Source organism: Choristoneura fumiferana, chromosome 5 (genome assembly GCF_025370935.1).
Source record: "Choristoneura fumiferana chromosome 5, NRCan_CFum_1, whole genome shotgun sequence".
NCBI classification, from domain to species: Eukaryota; Metazoa; Arthropoda; class Insecta; order Lepidoptera; family Tortricidae; genus Choristoneura; species Choristoneura fumiferana.
This window is the reverse complement of record NC_133476.1, coordinates 11140689-11163333: the sequence shown is the minus strand read 5'-3', so window position 1 is coordinate 11163333 and position 22645 is coordinate 11140689. Positions and strand designations below refer to the sequence as shown.

General features: G+C 40.7%; 3 protein-coding genes across 8 annotated transcripts in view; 2 read left to right on the top strand and 1 right to left on the bottom strand.

The window, feature by feature from the left end:
• The first annotated feature begins 508 nt into the window (after positions 1-508).
• Positions 509-17456, top strand: LOC141428106 (uncharacterized). 2 transcript variants are annotated; one of them, XM_074087862.1, is made up of 8 exons: positions 509-523; positions 683-836; positions 9065-9164; positions 9816-9920; positions 10365-10523; positions 10603-10763; positions 12147-12330; positions 16051-17456. In XM_074087862.1, exons 2-8 carry the CDS (start codon positions 762-764, stop codon positions 16239-16241), a joined length of 975 nt encoding a protein of 324 aa, XP_073943963.1. In that variant the 5' UTR covers positions 509-523; positions 683-761; the 3' UTR covers positions 16242-17456. The 2 variants fall into 2 exon arrangements, with proteins under 2 accessions (XP_073943963.1, XP_073943964.1); XM_074087863.1 differs by lacking the exon at positions 509-523 and having other exon boundaries at positions 673-836.
• Positions 17457-17608: 152 nt separating this feature from the next.
• LOC141428105 (uncharacterized) lies at positions 17609-20315 on the top strand. The gene is made up of 6 exons (XM_074087861.1): positions 17609-18434; positions 18588-18811; positions 19142-19331; positions 19513-19714; positions 19816-20013; positions 20124-20315. Exons 1-6 carry the CDS (start codon positions 18217-18219, stop codon positions 20295-20297), a joined length of 1206 nt encoding a protein of 401 aa, XP_073943962.1. The 5' UTR covers positions 17609-18216; the 3' UTR covers positions 20298-20315.
• A 100-nt stretch (positions 20316-20415) lies between these two features.
• ssh (Protein phosphatase Slingshot) overlaps positions 20416-22645 on the bottom strand; it is a 33619-nt gene continuing 31389 nt past the window's right edge. For all 5 annotated transcript variants that reach the window (XM_074087852.1, XM_074087853.1, XM_074087854.1 and 2 more), the window contains one exon: positions 20416-22242. In XM_074087852.1, coding sequence (XP_073943953.1) covers positions 20611-22242 — 1632 coding nt within the window. In that variant the 3' untranslated portion in view covers positions 20416-20610. The remainder of the gene's footprint in view (positions 22243-22645) is intronic.

Sequence of the window (22645 nt, the reverse complement as noted above, 5' to 3'; positions counted from 1 at the left end):
TTATTTTGCCTCATTCGGTTCAGTGATTGGTTACCAATCCTAAGTAACTCGATAAGTACCACTTCAAATTCATGTTGTCACCACACCCTAGCTAGATTATGATGTGTTATACAAAAATAAGGTGTATGCACTTTGAATGTCGTAATTTTGCTGCCGCGTGATACTTAGATTACATACTATTTAACATTATTATGTGATTGCTACAGATTCGACTTTATTTATATATTTTACATTGTAAATTAAATGTGTGAATAATGACTCCATGGACACTAATAAATTAAATAAAATTTATTTAGCGTTACTGTTTTTTTTTCTCATATTTTACCCAAGTAATCTGCCTATGATAGGTACCTATGGAACTCATACTCTATACTATGAAATTCCATCTAATTTCGTATCGTGCCGTCCCTCTCACTTTCGTATTAAATAATATTAGCGTCAGTGGGACGGCAGGATACAAAGTTCGAATTATGCACTTCAATCAAAGTTAAGGCAAATCTGCGCTGCAATATTTCACCGCGCGGTATTAACTTTCGCGAATTATATTCCGTGCTCGAAATACAATTTCTTTACCAATATTTTACCGCCAGTGCGGATAGTATGAGATTCAATGTAAATCGCGCGGTGAAAATTTTCAGTGCGGACAGGGCCTTGAGGGCCATGTTTGTTTTGTTTTTTTTAGTGCTCGTTGGGACGCGGAGCGGGTCATACGGTTCGGCGACTAAATTTTCTAATCTTTTTGTTGCGCATTTAAATTTAGAATGTTCAAAAATACAATGAACCAAAACAACTTATTCAGTGACTATGGCTGTAGCAGTGGGACCTCAACAGAGTCGGTAAGATTAGCGATATTAATAAAAAACACACGATTTTATTCTCGTTGTACTTAACATGTTTCCATACAAATACAGTTTTAAAAACTTCCATTTTAGTTTTCAAGTATGTTTGATATTTTGTCCGTCACTACTAGTTAATGTATTTTTAGTATTTTTACCGATATAATGTCTTTTATACTATTTAAATGAAGTATGTAGAATACGGCTGATTTTTTTTCTGTGTGGGGGTAGGTACTCGATGGGTTTCTTGCTGTGCTTTTTATCAATCCAACATTTTCCTAATTATTGGTACCTTAGGTAACTACTCAAACAAACAGATATTTATTTTCTCTATACAGTCACTCGCTTGACTTAGAATTATATGTTCAGTTAAATAAAAATAATCGGCCAAGCGCGTATCCAAATTGTCAGGCCTCCCTAGCTCAGTGTAGAGATCCATGTTTATTATTATCATCTCATCACCCACCCAGCCTATCTCTAAAGAAGCTACGGAGTGCAAAACTCGAACTTCGTATGTTGCCGTTGCCGTCCCGCTGATGCTTATCTAAAGTCGAGTTTAGACTTGCAAGAAAAATCGTGCAAGTCATCGTGCATCGGTTGGGTGGGAGGCCGTAAAGCCAGCCAACGAGTTTGTAGTGGTCAATCGAGCGCCGCAATGTAATGCAACTTGCAATATATATATGTGTGTGTGTGTGTGTGTGTGTGTGTGTGTGTGTGTGTGTGTGTGTGTGTGTGTGTGTGCGTGCGTGCGTGCGTGCGTGCGTGCGTGCGTGCGTGCGTGCGTGCGTGCGTGCGTGCGTGCGCGCGTGCGCGTGTGAGTGCGCGAGTGAGTGTGAGTGTGTGTGTTTGTGTGTGTCCAAGACCTGAGACTGAGAACAAACATTCGTATTATTCGTATTACCGGGAATCTAATAGGGTTTCTTTTTACCCGACCTTTTTTTCCTCGAGTTTTTTCGGGTTCTCGAGTTTTATAAAAACCTCAATGGAAACCATGGAATAAAATATTTTTTTAATCCGTAACGTTGTTATTGCACCATAATCATAATTTGACGTATTTTTCCCCGATTTCCCGGAGGAAGGTTATTTTTCCGAGCGTAGTATGTACTCGTATGCAAGTCCATTTCTTTGGTCCTTGCTTTAGCCAAAACGGCTGGACTGATTTTAGCATAATTATGAGGTAACTAGGTACTTATCATTACATCCGTCATAACTGGCGGAGTGACATAAGCTGGGCTACTACGAATCTCGAAAATCGAAGTTCGTATCGTACTGTCCCGTTGACGCTTATATTAAGTATTTAATAAGGAGTGAGAGGGACGGTATGACTCTAACTTCGATTTTCGAATTTCGTAGTAGCCCTGAAGATACGAGTATTATGTATTATTTCAGGCGTTCACGAATAAAAATATGCCGGAGAAATTAAAAAAAAATATTTTGTATTGTAACAATATGGGTATCAAATGAAAGCTAATAATTTGCCGATTCTAATTAAAAAACCTAATTAAATTACATCCACGGGTATATCAAAAACCATGACTCGAAATTCATATAAATTATTAATGTTTCATAAAGAACCATCAATTTATCTTCGACAATGACGATCTTCCATATAAACTTTCAACCCCTCACAGGAAGAATTTTAAAAAACGTGCGAACAAATATCTATTTATCTCTTTTCGCGTGCCGAAATGGCAAGTTTAATAAAGATTCATCGATTTTTATTCGATAATGACGACCTCTCATATAAACTTTCATCCCCTATTTCATCCCCTCACAGGTCGAATTTTCAAAAAAGCTCAATCAAATCGATGCCTTAGTTCACACTCGTACTAATACCAAAAAAGTGAAATTCAACTTTGTTATTGTCATATATTAAATGAAATTCTGCGTCGTTTGCTCTTCTCAGAAATCTGTAAAGCCTTCTGCTTCTATTAAAAACAATGTGACACCAAAATACTAACTGCGACGGATGCGTGCAATATTATACTAAAATCCATTTTTTTTTATGTTATGAATGTTGTGATTTAAGGTTGATAGGCTTAAATTCAAAGAAATGTTCATCAATCCTAAGAACATTTAGTCCCATCGAAAAGTTATACACTTTCTTGTCTGCAATAATAAATTAAGTAGTTTTAGTACAAAAAAATTGGGACACGTTTGTCAGAAGTGTTTTTATAAATCGATTAAAGACACTTCTGGTTGAACTTGTTATCTGCCCAAACATGTTAAGCCATTTTAATACGATCTGTTCTAAAATATGTATATTGAAGATGTTGTAAGTGCCGATGGTTAAATAGTATCTTATCATTTTATTAAGCACTAGCTTTTACCCGCGGCTTCGCACGCGTAAACTATTCGGTCTGGTAGTTGCAATTGAAACTTTCGGGATTTTACAAAATTCCCCTGGAAAATTCCAAAATTCATATCGTGGTCTTCATTGAGGTTGTGTTGTGAATAACTGTACAAAATTCAAGACTCTAAACCCAGTGCTAAAATTTAAAAAAAAAATCTCTACCCAAATTCAAATTCATATCATTTATTCAGTAAATAGGCCGCAATGGGCACTTTTACGCGTCATTTTTTTAAATACCAGCACTTTCGGAAAGACCATCATTGCCAAGAAGAATGCGCCGCAAGAAGCTTGGCAGAAAGTCATTTTTTCAAAATAAAATAAGTACAAATAAAATATTTAAAAACTACAGTAAGTATACAATTAAAAAAAAATACAAAATAATAATAACAATAATACACGGATGTATGGGTCCCTTAGTTACCAAACTATCCCGTGGAAATATCGGGATAAAAAGTAGCGTATGTGTTATTCCAGACGTCCGGCTACCTAGGTACATACCAAATTTCATGCCTCTAAGTCCAGCGGTTGTTATTTCGAGATTTTATCCCTATCCCGTGGGAATATCGGAATAAAAAGTAGCCTATGTGTTATTCCAGAGGTCCAGCTACCTACATACCAAATTTCATGGCTCTAAGCCCAGTAGTTGTTATTTCGAGATTTTATCCCTAGTTATCCCGTGGGAATATCGGGTCTAAAAGTCACTTAAGTGTTATTCCAGATGTCCAGTTACCTACATACCAAATTTCATGACTCTAAGCCCAGCGGTTATAATTTCGAGATTTTATCCCTATCCCGTGGGAATATCGGAATAAATAGTAGCCTATGTGTTATTCCAGAGGTCCAGCTACCTACATACCAAATTTCATGGCTCTAAGCCCAGTGGTTGTTATTTCGAGATTTTATCCCTAGTTATCCCGTAGGAATATCGGGTCAAAAAGTCACTTAAGTGTTGTTCCAGATGTTCAGTTACCTACATACAAAATTTCATGACTCTAAGCCCAGCGGTTATTATTTCGAGATTTTATCCCTATCCCGTGGGAATATCGGAATAAATAGTAGCATATGTGTTATTTCAGAGGTTCAGCTACCTACACACTAAATTTCATGGCTCTAAGCCCAGCGGTTGTTATTTCAAGATTTTATCCCTAGGTATCCCGTGGGAATATCGAGTCAAAAAGTTGCCTATGTGTTATTTCAGACATCCAACTACCTACATACCAAATTTCATGACTCTAAACCCAGCGGTTGTTATTTCGAGATTTTATCCCTATCCCGTGGGAATATCGGAATAAAAAGTAGCCTATGTGTTATTCCAGAGGTCCAGCTACCTACATACCAAATTTCATGGCTCTAAGCCCAGTGGTTGTTATTTCGAGATTTTATCCCTAGTTATCCCGTAGGAATATCGGGTTAAAAAGTCACTTAAGTGTTGTTCCAGATGTTCAGTTACCTACATACCAAATTTCATGACTAAGCCCAGCGGTTGTTATTTCGAGATTTTATCCCTATCCCGTGGGAATATCGGAATAAAAAGTAGCCTATGTGTTATTCCAGAGGTCCAGCTACCTACATACTAAATTTCATGGCTCAAAACCCAGCGGTTGTTATTTTAAGATTTTATCCCTAGGTATCCCGTGGGAATATGGGAATAAAAAGTAGCCTATGTGTTATTCCAGAGGTCCAGCTACCTACATACCAAATTTCATGGCTCTAAGCCCAGTAGTTGTTATTTCGAGATTTTATCCCTAGTTATCCCGTGGGAATATCGGAATAAATAGTAGCCTATGTGTTATTCCAGAGGTCCAGCTACCTACATACCAAATTTCATGGCTCTAAGCCCAGTGGTTGTTATTTCGAGATTTTATCCCTAGTTATCCCGTAGGAATATCGGGTTAAAAAGTCACTTAAGTGTTGTTCCAGATGTTCAGTTACCTACATACCAAATTTCATGACTAAGCCCAGCGGTTGTTATTTCGAGATTTTATCCCTATCCGTGGGAATATCGGAATAAAAAGTAGCCTATGTGTTATTCCAGAGGTCCAGCTACCTACATACTAAATTTCATGGCTCAAAACCCAGCGGTTGTAATTTTAAGATTTTATCCCTATCCCTAGGTATCCCGTGGGAATATCGGGTCAAAAAGTCACCTATGTTTTATTCCAGACGTCCAACTACCTACATACCAAATTTCATGACTCTAAGCCCAGCGGTTATTATTTCGAGATTTTATCCCTATCCCGTGGGAATATCGGGATAAAAAGTATCCTATGTTTTAATCCAGGTTATAAACTAACTTTCCGCCAAATTTCATCCAAATCCGTCCAGCCGTTTAAGCGTTAAAAAGTAACAAACATACTCACTCACTCACTCACTCACAAACTTTCACATTTATAATATTAGTAGGAAAAGTAGGATTGATGCGTTCACTTCTTTTAAAACGTTTTCGTCCAATATAATAACATTTTTTATTTTGTTATTTTCTCAAAAATGTCCGTAAAAGTTGTCATTATTCTTTACATATCAGAAGGTGAAGTGCATAGTTTATGGTCAGCGAAAAATTAAAAAGTTAAAAAGATTGCATTGCAGGCGCGCTAGCTCGACAATAATGAATTAGCGCGCCTGCAATCAGTCACATTTTTTTTAAGTTAAAAAGGCCATGGAAATGTTGGCACAAGTCGTATACTTACAGCCAAGTCTAATGGCCGGTATCAGATATTTTGTTGGAACTCCGGACTTTTTCTATTGGGTCTGAAATAGCTTTAGGTGTTTTCGGTGGAAAAATGCACCTGCAGTTTATTTTTAATGAAAAAAGGCGGGAAAGCATAAGAAAAATATTGGAATAAAATTAAATTTTATATATCATCATCATCATCATAGCCTATATACGTCCCACTGCTGGGCACAGGCCTCCTCTCAGAACAAGAGGGCTTTTATATATATTTTGAGAAAAAGTTTATCCTATTTCAGAATTATTGACCATTTTTGAGAAAAGCTTTATATTAGTCTCGGCTGGAATAGCAGTTGCTGGCTTCGTATTAGTTAAACGGACTCGCAAGCTCGTCCGTTTAATACTCATACTCAGCCAGCAATTGCCTACTTCCAGGCCACGACAATAATCTACTATTAAATGTTTATTTTGACGAGTCATATTCTTTACTGATTCACACTAAGTACTTTGCCAATGTCTTAACTGCATTGATTTCATACTTTTGACGTGCACACTTGTATTAATTGGGGGGCGGGCTACTTAAACATTAATTTTAAGTATAAAGACTTTATAATAAATATTTGACATTATATAATGTTCCCACCATTGATAAGATATTCACGTACAAACATAAAAATTGCTCTCCAGTAAAATTTTCAAAACTGTAATTAGTATGAGTGTGAGTAAACTAAGGCATCGAAATATTGACTTATTTTTTATTAAGTGCCTAAATGCCAAGAGTCATGCATGGTTTTATCTTCGACAGCGACGAACTTCCACCATGTAAACTTTCATCCCCTATTTTAACCTTCTATCTCTGTACCAAATTTCATCAAAATCGGTTCAGCGGTTTAAGTAGGCGTGAAAGCGTAACAGAGACAGACAGACAGTTACTTTCGCATTTATAATATTAAAAGTAAAAAAAGCAAAGTATGGAAGTATGGATATCATAAAAGTTTCAACTAATATCATCTAATATCGAAAGTATACGTTACCCAATGAGTAAAAGCACATTACAATAATAACCTTTTTTTATTGAAGTAGTTAATTAATTAAATTAGTAGTAAGTAGATTTTAAGCCTTTCAACTAACAGCGTAAGTTTGTACTAAATATATGGGAGGGTTTGAAGTTTGGGATATTACTGTTTTTTTTTAAGTTATATGTTATTTTACTTAGGTACTCATTAGGTACATAAGTACTTTCGATATTAGTTAAAACTTTTATGACATCTAGTTTAGTACATTGTGTCTTAAGGGCGGTAAATAAGGAATTACGAACGAGAGTCTATTAGAAGCCCGAAGTCGAAGACTGAGGGCTTTAATGAGTCGATGTTCGTAATTCTAGTACCGCCCGTGCGACATACAATGTTTTTCATCACATTTGCAAGTACAATTTTATATTTGTAAAAGAAAAAATATAATTGTTCCAAATATTGGCGATACCTTAACTGTGCTCTTGGCAGCGTCGCCCTCAACCTCCCTCGGCATGCGCCGCAACGTGCGTGTGCATGTGGTGGTACATGTAGTCCTGCAGCAGCGCGCGCAGCGCCATCAGTACGCACATTTGACTCATTTACCGACCTTGGGCTTCATGACAAGAAAATGTGTACGCGCAATGACTCATTTACCGACCACGGGTTTCATGACAAGCACATTAAGGTCGAGGGTTTTATTTGGGGGCTTACAACTAAGGTAGCCTGCATGTTACGGCACTGTCTACGAGCAAGTGTGATGAAAAAAATATAATTCTTCCAACTATTGGCGATACCTTAAGCTGTGCTCTTGGCAGCGTCGCCCTCAACCTCCCTCGGCATGCGCCGCAACGTGCGTGTGCATGTGGTCCATGTAGTCCTGCAGCAGCAGCGCGCGCAGCACCATCAGTACGGGCACCGACTCATTTACCGACCTTGGGCTTCATGACAAGAAAATGTGTACGCGCAATGACTCATTTGCCGACCATGGGTTTCACGACAAGCACATTAAGGTCGAGGGTTTTATTTGGGGGGTTGCAACTAAGGTAGCCTGCATGTTACGACACTGTTTACGAGCAACTGTGATGAAAATATATTTACGGAATAAATGCCTGGCTACGCTTAACGATTACATCCTATATAAGGTAAGTCGGGGCAAGCGCCGGCAGGCGGTAAACGCGCCTACCGTTAAAATATCGAAAAGTATCATAAGCACTTATAACGACATCTTACAACCACGCACCTAAGACCTGACCTAAGACCAGTAAGATGTCGTTAGTAGTGCAATATCAATACTTTTCGATATTTTAATGGTAGGCGCGCTTACCCCCCGCCGGCGCGCTTGCCCCGACTTACCTTACGTCCCACTGCTGGGCACATGCCTCCTCTCAGAATGAGAGGGCTTTATATATTTATGAGAGAATATTATATACCGAAGTACTTACTATGTTAACTCGTGCACTTCCAAAAATGTCTAATATAGTAGGTAATAACTAATAACCTATGTCGATGAACTATTTAACTCAGTTGTATTGAATAGAATTAACAGCCGCTAAACAGGCCCGCTGGCACCGCACAAGTACACCAGATAATAAGTACACTGTATAAATATACTTAGTTCTAAGTTACTGTAATCAGACTGCGAGATGGGAACTAGCCAAAGGGTGGGCTGATGTAAGTACATTGTCTAATTAAGGGCAACACACACAGAGAGCGGGCGCGGGTCGTGCGCGGGCCCGCGACGGGCGTATTTGCATGGCGGCATATGGACGCCTTCACACAGAACGCGGGCGCGGGACGGGTCTTGCGCGGGCCCGCGCCCGTCGCCCGTCGTCACAAACAGCGCGCGGGCCGAGCGCAGAGTTACCAACTCTCAAAAATATTTATCCCTAAAGCTTAAGTTAAAAACCCCTAAAACTCGATTTTAATGAAAATTTGTACTTTAAAGTTGAATATTTCGAAAACAAATCACTGAATCGAAAAATCGTCTTAGTAACCCCCTAATGGTTTTAATTTAAAAGACCCCACCACACTATAGGGTTGGATGAGAAACCCTACTTTACAGTCTATCACAGACATTCCAAAACATAAGATGACAGATCCAAGGAAGGCCGTGTTAAACGTTTATCGGCCACCAGTAAAACAAACAAACAGTAAAAACAGTAGATGCAAAATTCATTAACCAATTTTTTTTCAGTCTTTGAACAGTTTGGATACATGGTCCTCCACACAGTCTCCGTTCCGTCATGGGATGGCGGTGAGACAACCCCAGCACAACTCCGCGGATTTTTTAAATTGTAAATATTGCTCCTCCGTCTTTTGTATACATATTTAATAAATACTATTTAAGTAGTATTTTATTTTATTATTTTATTTATTACTATTTTTTTTTCTCGTTTAGGTTTTTTTGGTATTTTGTGTTTTTTTATATAATTGTTTTTTTTTGTATTACTTATTATTATTTATTTTTGTATTTCGTTTTTTTTCACTTTTTTTGTCACGAATAAATGATTACTTGTTAACTGTGGTCTTGCAATAAGAATATTTAATTTCATAAGTACTTAACTTTAACCTACGGCTTCGCCCGCGTGACAGAAATACGAGTAAGTGGTGAAAACGATTGTGATTTCAAGTGTGTTAAACAATAAATACTTAAGGCCTTTGATCCTCCTGACTCCTTATGTACGCACGACAAGTTTAATCCGTCCAGCGCGTGACTAACAAACTTTTGCAGACTTTAGACGGATTTATACTTTATATTAGTAGGGTTACCAGTGGAATTAGCGACTGCGGATGAAAATTGGCTAAAGGAAGCCATGACCAAGGACGTTTAGCCATGACATTTTTCAACTGTATTACAGTTATAGGTACCTACTCTAATTTGAAACTGAAAATTAAATTGAATCAGGCCTAGGTATTTCTGATCAGGTACTTATTTTGTCCGTTAGTGGTGGCGAAACGTGACACCCTCGAAGACATGATGGAAGACTTCAAGAGAAACGGTTTCGACTCGCCTTACAACCCGGAGGAGGACAAGATGTCCCGCCAATCAGGTCAGCACCAAAGAGTATTGGTACTCTACAGAAAGTCAGTGCATAGAGAAGTTTTTATGTGGTTGTAGGCACAGTTGTAGATATGTATAGTCAAGTAGTTAGGTAGGTAGGTACCAACCTACAAAAATAAATAAATAAATAATTTGTCTTTAAGAGGTGTACCTACCTACCACGACCTTTTCACGTCGGAATAAGAATGTGACTCTTCAAAAAATACATATTTCATAAGTACATCTTTACACTCGCCGTGGAACTCAAAATTGTATAATATACATGCTACCTAAGTACAATCGAGCTAATTAATACTTAGTCACAGAAAAACGGCATCACATTGCCTAACAGCTGACAGGGATTATCATTTACGATGAGACAGAGGAATCAAATGGTACGACTGTACCCACCAGTTGCCACTGCAATTATTTGAAGTTTTTTTTTAATTTTCAGGTGAACTTCTTGGCATGGGTCCATCTAGCGTCTATCTCCGTCAGAAGTCGTGGCCGGAACCGGAAGCGACGCCAGCAGTGCGCTTGCCCCGCCCAAAGTCTGAATGGATTACCCCTACTTCTTTGGACTATTTCACACCTGCTAAGAAGTTCTGTGATGGTGATTATTAAAACGTTTCTACTTATATGTTTTCGTGTGGTAACATTTCGAGTCAATGATGAGTCTTTTCTTTGTTCAGATTTTGGCATCACCACCACGCCAATGTCTCAGCTTGGCAAAATTTCAGCAGAGCAAGTAAGAGTACTGAACTCTTTGCCTAACGCAGTACTTTATGGCCTGCTGCGCGACTTGGAACAAGATCGAAACGAGGCGAGAGCCAAAAACATGCGAGGGTCTGAAGTAAGTAAGTCATGGAGTTTGCGAGATCCCTTATATCCTGATTACAGAGTTTGATTGCTTTATAAGGCAAAGATACCTACGAGTATAATGGCAGTCTATGCTTGTGTCCTAGCGACTGCCAGCGCTATGTAATCATCAGATTGAGGAACTGCCACATCGTGCATCGCGCTATCCAAGTTCGAATCCCCAACTCAGCTGCATAAATACAACTTCCAACTCTTCCTTCTCCAGGCAGATGTTATGAGATCTAAATACATCTATTGTGGCCTCTCACTACACTATAGTCATTAATTAATTCAAAGAGGTTAGGAAAGTTTTCGGCTATTGCTTGTTTATAAATGACTTCCGCACTTTTCTTACCTATACTTACAAAAAGGTACCAAATAAATACCTGAGTACAAAACAAAAAAATAATAATTTAAATAAATAAATAAATAAAAAAGTACAAACAAAATAAAAATAAAACCTAACACTAAAACAAATTACTTAAAGAGTACCTACCCCTTCGGCAAGGTCCCGAAGATGATGACAGTTTCCTCTTTGATAGCTAAGCTAATTCTTTGTCCGATTTGGCAGCTTCCTCGAACAAAGAATTAGCTTAGCTATTCAAAGAGGAAACGCTGCCAGCATCTTCGGGACCTTGCCTAAGGGCACACGGCGGCCACGCCGTACAAAATGCGCATTCTTGAATCGACATAGGCACGACGATGTCTGTACACGCGTCAATTTGTGCGTAAGATACACAGGGCTATCGCTAATCCCCAATAAGTGCTATCAATGACATTTAAAGGTACTTATATGTAGGTATGGCTTAGATAGTGCAAATAAATGTAATCGTTATTTATTTGCACCTATTTATTTAAACCTACCGACTTCTGTATCTGGCCCTTGATCCAGCCATCTAGCGAGAGCCTCTTGAGGTGTTGGTCGAGACAAAAATCGGGACAATGATCGTCGAGTCAACATCCCACATAGCGGTCATCTCGTGACCCAAATCAAGGTAGGTACTTGCTGAGTTTGTCCTTCTCGGCCTTCACGAGGTTCTCGTCATGTGGGATGGTGATGTCGACGAGCACTGCCTGGCGTTTTGATCGATCTGTCAGTACGATATCAGCTTATTGGCTACAATAGTCCAGTCCGTGATGACAGATCGATCCCAATAGAGCGTGCGGCACGACCATTTTCTAGAACTGGCGCAGGCACCTCGTAGTCCACAAGGCCGTATCTAAGAGTAAGTTGCTGGTTGATAATCCTGGCTACTTGTTATGTCTGTGCAAATACTATTATTAAAGCTTGAGCGCTCAATGACCGACTTTACTTTAGTTACGAGTACCTATGCCTTACTTAAACCTGTTCAATCAAATCAGCACCAAACTTTTAAAGGCTCAGGAGTGCCGCTTCTGCAAAAATAACGGCGAGCGCGAGTCGTATTACCGCTCGCACGTGCTGAAAGACATCAACGGACGCGTCAGCTGCCCGGTGCTGCGCAAGTTTGTGTGCAAGCGGTGCGGCGCCCGCGGCGACCGTGCGCACACCATCAAGTACTGCCCGCTCAGCACTGATGAAGGTATTTCTTTTTCATCTCTCCTGTTCGGAAAGTTTAATTTTCATGGGTAGATAGCCGGGTGGAAAATTGCGTTTTCATCTCTAGGGAGTTTTTTTTTTTTTAATTTTTCGATTAGCCTCGGAGTCGAAGATAATTGAGTTACGTCAATGACACTTTTTTTTTCACGTTTCGGCATGGCCATCTAGATGCACGTCGTGACCAAGGAGCTTATTTACAACTGTGGAGGTTGAACACCGAACATCCGTTTAAAACAAGAAATTTGATCTTTATTGCGTCACGAACATATTCCATCTCTTTCTTTAGTTAGGTTAAGAAAGAGATTGAAGTCATTCGTGAAATGTGAAAGCAAGAGATGGAATATAATATAAATAAGTAATAAAGGTCAAACTTCTTCGTGCGGCGTTCAACCTCCAGTTTTGTATATAAGCTCCTTGGTCGTGAAGGTCGTGACCAACTCGATTTTTATAGTCGGCCGTGGCAAGTGGCCAGGTCGAAAAGGTACCGTTGGAGGTTGGATATAAGTAAATTCATTTTATTATTATTCACATTTTTTTTTAGTTCTTATTACATTTTCCTCACAGTCGAAATGAAAAGTAGAGTGTTTAACTCGGGTGAAATTACCCATTTCCCCTCGCGATGTGCTTAGTCAGCGCTTTGGTTCCGTACCACGGCTTCGCTGAACTGCCACAGCCCTTTCAGTTCCATTTTTAGGGTTCCGTACCCAAAGGGTGCCAACGGAATCCTATTACCTACTGAGACTCCGCTCACGATCCGCTTCGAGATCTCTTGAGCCGTAATAGTTAGACACTTGAAATTTTCACAGATTATGTAAGTATTGCTGTGGCCGCTTATAACAACAAATGCTAAAAAAAACAGAATAAAATAAATATTTAAGGGGCTCCCATACAACAAACGTGATTTTTTTTGCTTATGTCTATGTTGTATGGATAATGGTGCGGAACCCTTCTGTGGCTCTAGCTAATAAGTTATTTCTTATGTAAGTAACTGAAACACAGATTAACTTATAGTAGATGAACCTTGTGTTTATTACTTTTTTTTCCGAATAAACATTTTCTTTCATTATTTGCTAAGGCGAGTACCTACTCTACAAAGTATAGGTACGTAAGGCTGGTGCCATGTGGTTTTATTTCAAACCCCGACGCAAAAAAGGGGTGTTATAAGTGTTTGACCGTTAAGTGTGTGACTGTCTATGGCACCGTAGATCTTAAACGGGTGGACCGATTTGAATGCGGTTTCTTTATGTGAAAGCAGGTTTTCTAGCGATGGTTCTTAGACATGTTTTATCAAAATCGGTTCTGCCGTTTCTCAGATATTGAACTTTGAAGTGATAAAGTCGAGGGTTTTGCAACTTTTTGTTGGTTGGGTATTTCTCCACTAATTGGAAAATTTGAACAGTCCCCTGCAAACTTTCTCTTCAAATTATGATTGGTTTTTGAGAGTATTATTATTGTATTTTTTTTTATTTCAACTCTAAATTCGTTCCTTTTACGGGTATCCCGTCAAACCATATCGAAAATACAAACTGAGACCAGAAAAGGAGACCAGCGCTGGGAATCGAACCCAGGTCCTCAGCAATTCGTGCTGCGTGCTATAACCCCTACACCACCGCTGGACAGGAGTTTCTCCTATGCACACACATATCTCAGGTTGCTTTTTCCACTACGCTACTTAAGCAGCAGCACTAGCGATATCTATGTTTCGGCTTTCGCTCTCATCGAGAGACGTCACATTCTTTTGGAACTAACCGCTCACTATGTACTATTTCTCAAAAATGGTATGAAATGTTGCCATTACGTCATCAAAAACGTCGTAGAAAGTAACGCATCCTGGGGATTAGCTGCTTGTGTCCAGGAAGTAATCTCGAACTGTCCAGGAAGTAAGTATGAAATTTACTTCCTGGACAGTAACGGGTTCCTTTATAGTACATTACTGTAGAGGCCGGCAACCCCACGTTCCGGCCGAGGCTTGTATAGTGCTTTTTTCAAACAAGACATGAAATAAAATAAAAACCAAGAATTAAGTGGGCGGGACGCTAGTTTGGTCGCCCTGTTGCGTGCGCACGTGTCGCGCTGGCTGCTGGCACGGCGGCTGCGGGTACTACTCGGCGTAGGCCGTGTCGCAGAGCGCGCGTTGAAACAAAAGGCAGTCGCATTGCCGGCCAGCGGCCAGCAAAGTTGTATGAAATCTCTTTGCAGGCCGCTAGAGTGACCGCGCGCAGGCAGGCGAGCCGCAGCGCCTGCAGCACGATACTTCTCAGCATATTATTTGTAGCACAACGTATAATATTCATGTCATGTTTGAGAAAAAAAATTGGAACCAGTCATAAACAGCGCCGGGCCGAGCGGCATTGTTGGGTGTAGTTAACTAGTATTTTGAAATGGGTCCGTGTCATCATTATCATCGTTACCATCACTACCAAGTACCAACCATCATCATCACCATCTACGACCATCATCATCATCATTACCAACCATCATCATCACCATCATCACCATCACTAACCTATTGAGCCCTCGCGTACTTACTAAGAATAACGGCCGAATGTACTTTATAAAGAACAAATTCGACGACCAGATGGCCTAGTGGTTAGAGAACCTGACTACGAAGCTTGAGGTCCCGGGTTCGATTCCCGTGTCGGGGCAGATATTTGTATGAAAAATGCGAATGTTTGTTCTCGGGTGTTTAATATGTATTTAAGTATGTATCTATCTATATAATTATATTTATCCGTTGCTCAGTACGCATAACACAAGCTTTGCTAAGCTTACTTTGAGACTAGGTTAATTGGTGTGAATTGTCCCGTGATATTTATTTATTTATTATTTATTTAAATTGTTCATTGAATAAAGAATTCTAAGAATTTTGAAATAATACCTATCCAAAATAACAAAGCAGGTCAACCACGTCTTAAGCAGTTAGTTTGTTAAAAAATGACAGGACTCAGGAGGCTAACAATCATCGTCATCATCATCATCGTCAACCACCATCAATACAATCATCATCAAAATCATTATTACCAACCATTATCATTATCAGTCATTATCACCATCACTAACAATCATCACCATCAACCATCATCATCAAAATCATCACTACCAACCATCAACGACCATTATCATCACCATCATCAATCATCATCATCACCACCATCACCATCTGTATATATTTATCTGTATCTGTGTGTATTTGTGTTTAGCCAACAAACCTGTTTTCAGTTTTGTTCCCGTTCATTTTACTTTTACTTAAATTAATCAATAAGTAGTGGCAGCTTCATTGGTTTATGTGAATTGTAATTTGTTCATTTTTAAGAACCATGTACCGTTTGTGCCCAAATAAACATTAAAACATCATCATGCTCACCATCATGATCACATCACAATCACCGTCATTCCTTTATCAACATCATCATCATTTTTGAGAAAAGCTCTATACAAGCTTCGACCAGTAATCGCCATCCTGGCCTCGTATCATTGATGGCCTCACCTCTACTCGTCCAGGATGGCTTACTTACTGGTCTCTGCATTAATGTACTATTCTTGCTACACCAGAATCCTAAATCAAACTCAATTGCTCAGATACCCTGAACTTTCTGTTTTGTATAATTACTATGTGTGATGTTCAATTCAGGAAAGAGTCGATGTATAGTAATTGTAGCAAATAAGAAGCAAGTACCTATAACAAAATGCTCGAACTCTCCAGAACGCTTCAAGTCGTCGGCAATGATGCGCAGCGTGCGCCTGGCGTCGGGCCGCCGCCGCGCCGATGCGCTCGCGCACGAGCCCGACTACTTCATGTTCGGGGACACCACGCCCTCGGTCCTTCGGGACCTAGGCCATTGCGCGCCGCTGGACCCACTGTGGGCCGACTTGGAGCAAAAACTTACCTTTTAATACTCAGTATTAAACATTTATGTTGATTGTTAATATTGACTGCGATTGTTACGTCCCTTTATTGTTGTGATGTAAAATATTCTTTGAAATTCTGCGACAACTGTAAAGACTAAATTACGTCTTGTCCGTTTGTGTGGTGCGTTAGGTATAGGTAACCTATACCGAATTAAATTTTCTCCATCGCAATGAAGGGACCACATCGATTACGTTTTTGTTGAATTAGATGCACTTACGCACCTGGTTACCTCGCAAAGCTAAAGTCGAAAAATTCTAATTAGTTACGCGATAAAAAATTAATTATTATTATTGTTTATTCTCAAATATAATTTACGGACCATTTATTCTAGGCCAGTAAAGTTGCGCCTGTAGCATTACATTGCAGAGTTCTATTGGCACTTGTATAACTCGTTAGCTCCGCGGCCCCACAATGTATTAAACCACTAGGTACTAGCACAACTTTATTAGCCTCGTGTAAATATAGTCCTATTGAAGGCCAGAATTTCAGTATTTCTGTTATATTATTTTATACGCCAGTTCTTTATTGTCCTGCCATAAGGTCTGCTAATCGTTATATTAAATGACATTTAGCGATATAATTATTGAATACTATCTAATTATTAGACATTTATAAGTAGGTATAGGTACATATTAAAATGTTGATTAGTTTTTAAACAAAGACGAGTTATGATCAATTTAGTTTTTAATTTATTACTAAGCTACTGAAATGTGACTAAAATAGAGATCTTATGGATAATTTAACGAGCATTGAAATGATCAAATATGATTAAACTCTTTGACAACAATTTAGCAATCATGTACACAAACTCGGGTAGAATTATTATCCACAACAAATTATAATTTTAAATCTGAAATAAAATATAAATATTATTTCTTTCAATATTGAATCATTGAAGAAAAATGTTTATTTAATCAATTTGCTATTTTAAAATACAATTAAGTACATATACAAGTATACATACACTAATGGATTAAAGTAAACAACGAAATATTTTGCTACAAATGTTTGAACCGGTAGACTTAACATATAAAAGATATGCAAAATGCTAAGATATCAAATAATTTGTAATTTTTGATAAAATTACGAAGGTTATTTGTTTATTTTTTATATCACATATGTTAAGTGAAGTAAATCCACATGTCCACATGAATATTTTTGAAACCAATCCAGTTTTACTGTTTCAGTTTCGATTTTCATTAATTATACTTAAGTATTTGCTATTTTTCTGATATACTTTTTTAAGACTGTTGATTAATTTATACGTATTAGATGATGTTTATCAGTTAAATCTTTGACTTTTTTTGATAAGGTGTTGGTGTCTATTTTGGGTCCAATAAATCAGTTAATAAAAAAATATGACTGTTTATTATTTAACATTTTAAACTTTCGTGATTTTCACTCACAGTCAAAATACCACAAACGGGACTTATCACGCTAACACACACAAGTAGTATTTTCCTCGACGATTCGACCACATTACAGTGGGCGTGGTCTACTGGAGACCTGTAATGTGATCGAAACGTCGAGGTAAATATTACTCGTGTGTGTTAGCGTGATAAGTCCCGTTTGTGGTATTTTGACTATGTTTAGTATTTCTCTACTTTTAGCTATAGTAGTTCCAGGCATTATCCTCTACATACAAATAAACTTGCTGACAATAAAAGTTTTCATAGTACATAACATAATAGTACCAAGTTCTAGGGAGAGAAGGTAAGTACTTGTAATGTTACTCCTTCTCTAACACGAATTTTGAAAGAGATCAATCTACAAGGTGTTATGGTGCTAAAAATGTAACTGGCTGGTCAAGAAGGTTTAACTCTGCCAATTAATGACATTGTTATGTTTAGTCAAAGAGTATTAGTACCTATAGATAAATGTTTAGTATTTTTTTACATAGCTGGGAAAACCACACAATTATAATAAATTAAGCCATGTAATAGTATCTAAATTAAACCTATGGATCCTCAAAGAAAAGCAGTGGCCGGGCCCATGGCCCAAAACAGTATCAAAACAGCACGCAAAAGTTTCGCGGTAACAAACACCTACTTTAAAGCTGTCACGCCGCAGAAAGAAATAATCACTGTGCACACGAGCACGCCACATATCGAACACCGCTCATTTCCTAGCGAACAAAATCAAATATATCAAGGGGATGTGAATGTATTATCCATCATGTAAGTTACAAATCGCCAGGTACTCCGTTCAGCAAGCCTAGTCTAGCGCTTAAGTAGTAGAACACGATTTTGACAAATAAAAACAGAACTGCTGCTACGGCGGCTAGACCAAAGTTAACTTTATTCACTCACGATTCATTCATGTTATTTAAGAGATACAAATAAAGAAATAATGTGCTGCAAGTACACAGAGGACGTAAGTGAAATAGCAGCCGGCTTTTCCGACGGGACAATAAGGCTGTTCGACTGCAGCACTGGGAATTGTACCCATACATTAGTGGACGACGAGTGTCGGTCTTATCCCGGTCCAGTGACGGCTATCAAGCATCGCCCGGTGAGCAAAGCTCATCCCATCACAAATCAGCTACTGTCCTCATGTAAGTAGAGTGTTCCGTATCATGCCCTTATCCTAATCAAACGTTGATGTTTCTCATATCTTTTATTGTGGTGAGAAAACGACTGCTTGGTCTAGTATATTTTTCTAAACAACCAAACGCATACTACATTGATCCTTTTAACACTTACTGCCGTTGGTTTTCACGCAGATTGATTCTTCGTACCTACCTGTAGGCGCTTCAAGTAAATTTAAGTTTAAAAAACAATGAAGTCATAGTATTAGGCACTAATGGCGGCCAGTAGCCGCCTAGATGCACCGTGTGCAGCAGCCATACCTAAACGATGTTTGGATTTAAAAATTCTCTTTCAAGATGTAAATGGTTGTATCAAGTGCTGGAAATACAAATACGACCAATGCCTGTACACTATAAGGGAGAAGCGGCAAACATTGGGGCTGAATTATCATCCACGATACACCAAATTTGTAACATATGGAGACGATGCTAAGCTTAACATGTATGATGAGGAAGCACAAACGCAAGAAAGGGCTTTCTATTCAAGGTACGCTTATGTGTTGGATCTTTCTTTCAAACTAATAACTATAAACAGTATGCGCCGCGCTAGTGCTCGATCGAATAATACGCGAGTCGGATTCGCAAGTTTTTTGTCAAAGCACCTGCTAGTACTGTTAAAGTACTCACCAGCTCTATCGGGTTACCTAATTTTGTCTCTGTCACAACAGTGGGAGAAGAGGCGTCATGGATGGCCACACGTCCAGGATATTTGCGTGCGCTTTCAATCCAAAATCGCATCACGAGTTAATATCGGGTGGCTGGGACAACACAGTTATGTGCTGGGATGATCGGCAACCATACGCGACGAAACAATTCTTCGGAGTTCACATGTGTGGAGAAGGATTGGACTTTGACAAGCCCGGCAAACAAGTAAGACAAATTTGCCTCTTTTTCAACTGTAGGGCGTACCCTGCTGAAAACACGGGTCTCCCCAAGCATTTGGTGAAAAATTATTCAATATTTTTTTTCAGATTCTTACCTGCTCATGGCAAGAAAAAGACTGCATCCAGTTGTGGGACTACGGTTCGTGCAAATTAATAGAAAGTATCGTTCCTGATAGCCATGCATCAAAGCTTTATTGTGGGAAAATGGTACCACAAACTAGCCTGTTAGTTTGTGGTGGCTCTGAAGCCAATATGCTACGTGTAGTGGATACCAATTTAAAAGTAGTAAGTAATTTTTACGTAATGACAAAAACTGGGCGACTTGCGCTTGGCGGAAAGTTGCGTGTTGTTTAATATGCATTTTTTTTTAAAGTAAGTACTTACTTTTTCAACAGACGGAATGTTCTATTCGTAATAATCCAGGCGGAATATACGCTTTCGACTTCGGAACGATAAGACGGAAAATGACAAAAGTCCCGGACACGTATAAAAAAGTAAGTGAAATAGAAAACACACCACGCGTCGCTTTTGTCACTGGAAAAAGACTACAGACGGTGGACTTTGGATAGAAAAATTTACTGAAAATCATTTGGTACATCATTATTTGTTTTCTTAAATAAAATACATGTTGAGAAAACACTCGAGTTTAGTTTTTTAAGGAAAAGGCTTCATTTATAGAAACTTCACTTAAAAGTTGTACATCAGATGTATTGAATTTATTCTCTTTTAACATTTTCTCTACGCACAAACAGCCGCTTAATACAATTTTACGTGATAGACAAATACACTGTGATTTCATTTTGTAAACAGTATATAAAACTCTACAAAGATAAAATATCGAGTTTGGCAAGAATTCATAATAAATAAAAAACATAAATACTTCTACATAGTATTATATACAGGATTTGAACATCTATTATTCGACCGATTCAAGTTGAGCCTCGTCAACGGGTGGGTCTTCCCGTGTTGCAATTGTTTTTTGTTTTGAGCTTTCGACATCACAGTTGATACCACCACATTGGAGTAGTCCAGCGGCGCGATCGACACGACTGTGGGCGCGATGGGGGGGCGCTCCGCCCCCGCGCCCGCGACGCCGCGCACCGCGCCGCAGAACGAGTTGCGCAGCGCCGCCGCTCCGCGTCCGCCACGCGCCTCCGCCTCCGCCGTCAATTTGCATTTCTTGGGCACCGAATCGGCCGGCTTGCTCCGGCTCGGCTCCGACACCGACTCGCACCGCAACCGGCTCGGCTGGTCATACCGATCGACCAGCACTTTTACCGATATGTCCTCGCCGGCGGGCGGGGAGGTCGGCACCCGCTCCCGGCCGTCGACCGTGGAAGCGCGGCTGCGAGACTTGGAGCGGCGCAGCGAGTCCGTTTCGGAGCGGGCCTCGAACTCCTTCTTGAGGTTGCTGACGAGGCCCTGGGCGGCGGACGCGGGGGCGGGTGCGGGCGGCGGCGGCGCGGCGGCGCGCGGCAGGTCGCCGACGGACGCGGCGACGGGGCGGCGGCGCCGCAGGCCTGCGCGCAGCCACGTGTCGGCGGGCGCGGACGCGGACAGGCGGCCGCTCCACGTGGAGGCGCCGCGGTCGCGCGCGCGCTCCATGCGCGCCGCCGCGGTCGCGAGCTCCGTCAGTATGGCACAGGTTTCGTTGAACTTGCGTTCGTTATCGGAGAGGCGCGGCGGCGGGCGGTCGGGCGCGGCGGCGCCGGGCGAGTGCTCGCTGATGATGCCGAGGTCGCAGGCGGGCTTGGGCGGCGGCGGCGGCTGCGGCGGCGGCTCGGCGCGCCGCGGCTCGTGCGAGCCCCACGACGAGTGGCGCGACAGGTCGGGCACGACGGCGCTGTCGAACGAGCTCCACGAGCTCTGCCGGCTCGGCAGGGCCCCCTCCTCATCGGCCCCTCGCCTCTCGTCACCGTCCGAATTGCGATCAACTAGATTAGATAAAACGTCACTCACTTTTGTCTTTAAGTCTATGATACCACTATCACTTTTCACTAAATTATCTTGTTTGGCCTCATCGCCCCGCCAGGGTTCCCCGGGGTCCCACGTATGTATTTTGTCGGGATCACAGTTAGTGTGGGGGTATTTGTGACTCAGATTGCGGAGCGGAGAGACTTGGGGGGGTTTGACGGGTTCGGCGGGCAGAATGGAGCCGACGGAGGCGTCGGAGGATCTGTTGCTGGAGGTGTCGCTGGTGCCGAAGTTTAATCTCTGGTAGCGTTTGTTGGAGTCGCGGCGGTCGCCGGACGCGGCGTTCTCTATTTCGTTGACTATGTGTTTCACGGAGGGCGCGCCTTCCTCCTTGAGGCGTATGATCTGGTTTGGGGAGACGCTGTAGGTGCCGTCGCCGTAGGGCATGAGCATGTGCCGCGTCTCGAAGGCGAGGCTCTCGAGCGAGAGCGAGGTGGGCGGCAGCAGCTCGGCCGCGAGCCGCGTGTCCGGCGACCACGAGCGCGGCCGCCGCGCGCACGACCCCGTCAGCGCCAGCACCAGCGGCGTCGGGTCCGATACCTGCCACAAACGATAACATTTCAAACCTAGAACGTCTGCTAAGACTGTTGTTGATGTAGACAACTTCTAAGTTGCGCTTGTTTCTCCACTACGGGTGGACCGATTTGAAAGCGGTTTTTTTAATTGAAAGGGGGTTTTCTAGCGATGGTTCTTTGACATGTTTTATCAATATAGGTTCAGCCGTTTTTGAGATATTGAACTTTAAAGTGACAAAGTCGGGGGTTTTCCAACTTTTTGTTGGTTAGTTTAGGTTAAAAGATGACGTCATACATAACTCCTCTCTTTTTTTCCTGTGCTATGGGTCGAATTGGTTCTTATGGCCTAAAGATCAATCGTTCCGATTTTCATGCTTTTAACACCATTTGCAGCTTTTTATTGAATTTCAGGGTGTACCGCTAGCACT

Excerpts from the sequence above, each read along its gene's own strand:
- LOC141428106 (XM_074087862.1), top strand. The coding sequence starts at position 762 with ATGTTCAAAAATACAATGAACCAAAACAACTTATTCAGTGACTATGGC. Across the intron at positions 9,165-9,815 it reads CTCCGCGGATTTTTTAAATT|TGGTGGCGAAACGTGACACC; the intron begins GTAAATATTGCT and ends TTTGTCCGTTAG. Across the intron at positions 12,331-16,050 it reads CCCGCTCAGCACTGATGAAG|AACGCTTCAAGTCGTCGGCA; the intron begins GTATTTCTTTTT and ends CGAACTCTCCAG.
- LOC141428105 (XM_074087861.1), top strand. The coding sequence starts at position 18,217 with ATGGATCCTCAAAGAAAAGCAGTGGCCGGGCCCATGGCCCAAAACAGT. Across the intron at positions 19,715-19,815 it reads TTGACAAGCCCGGCAAACAA|ATTCTTACCTGCTCATGGCA; the intron begins GTAAGACAAATT and ends ATTTTTTTTCAG. Across the intron at positions 20,014-20,123 it reads TGGATACCAATTTAAAAGTA|ACGGAATGTTCTATTCGTAA; the intron begins GTAAGTAATTTT and ends CTTTTTCAACAG.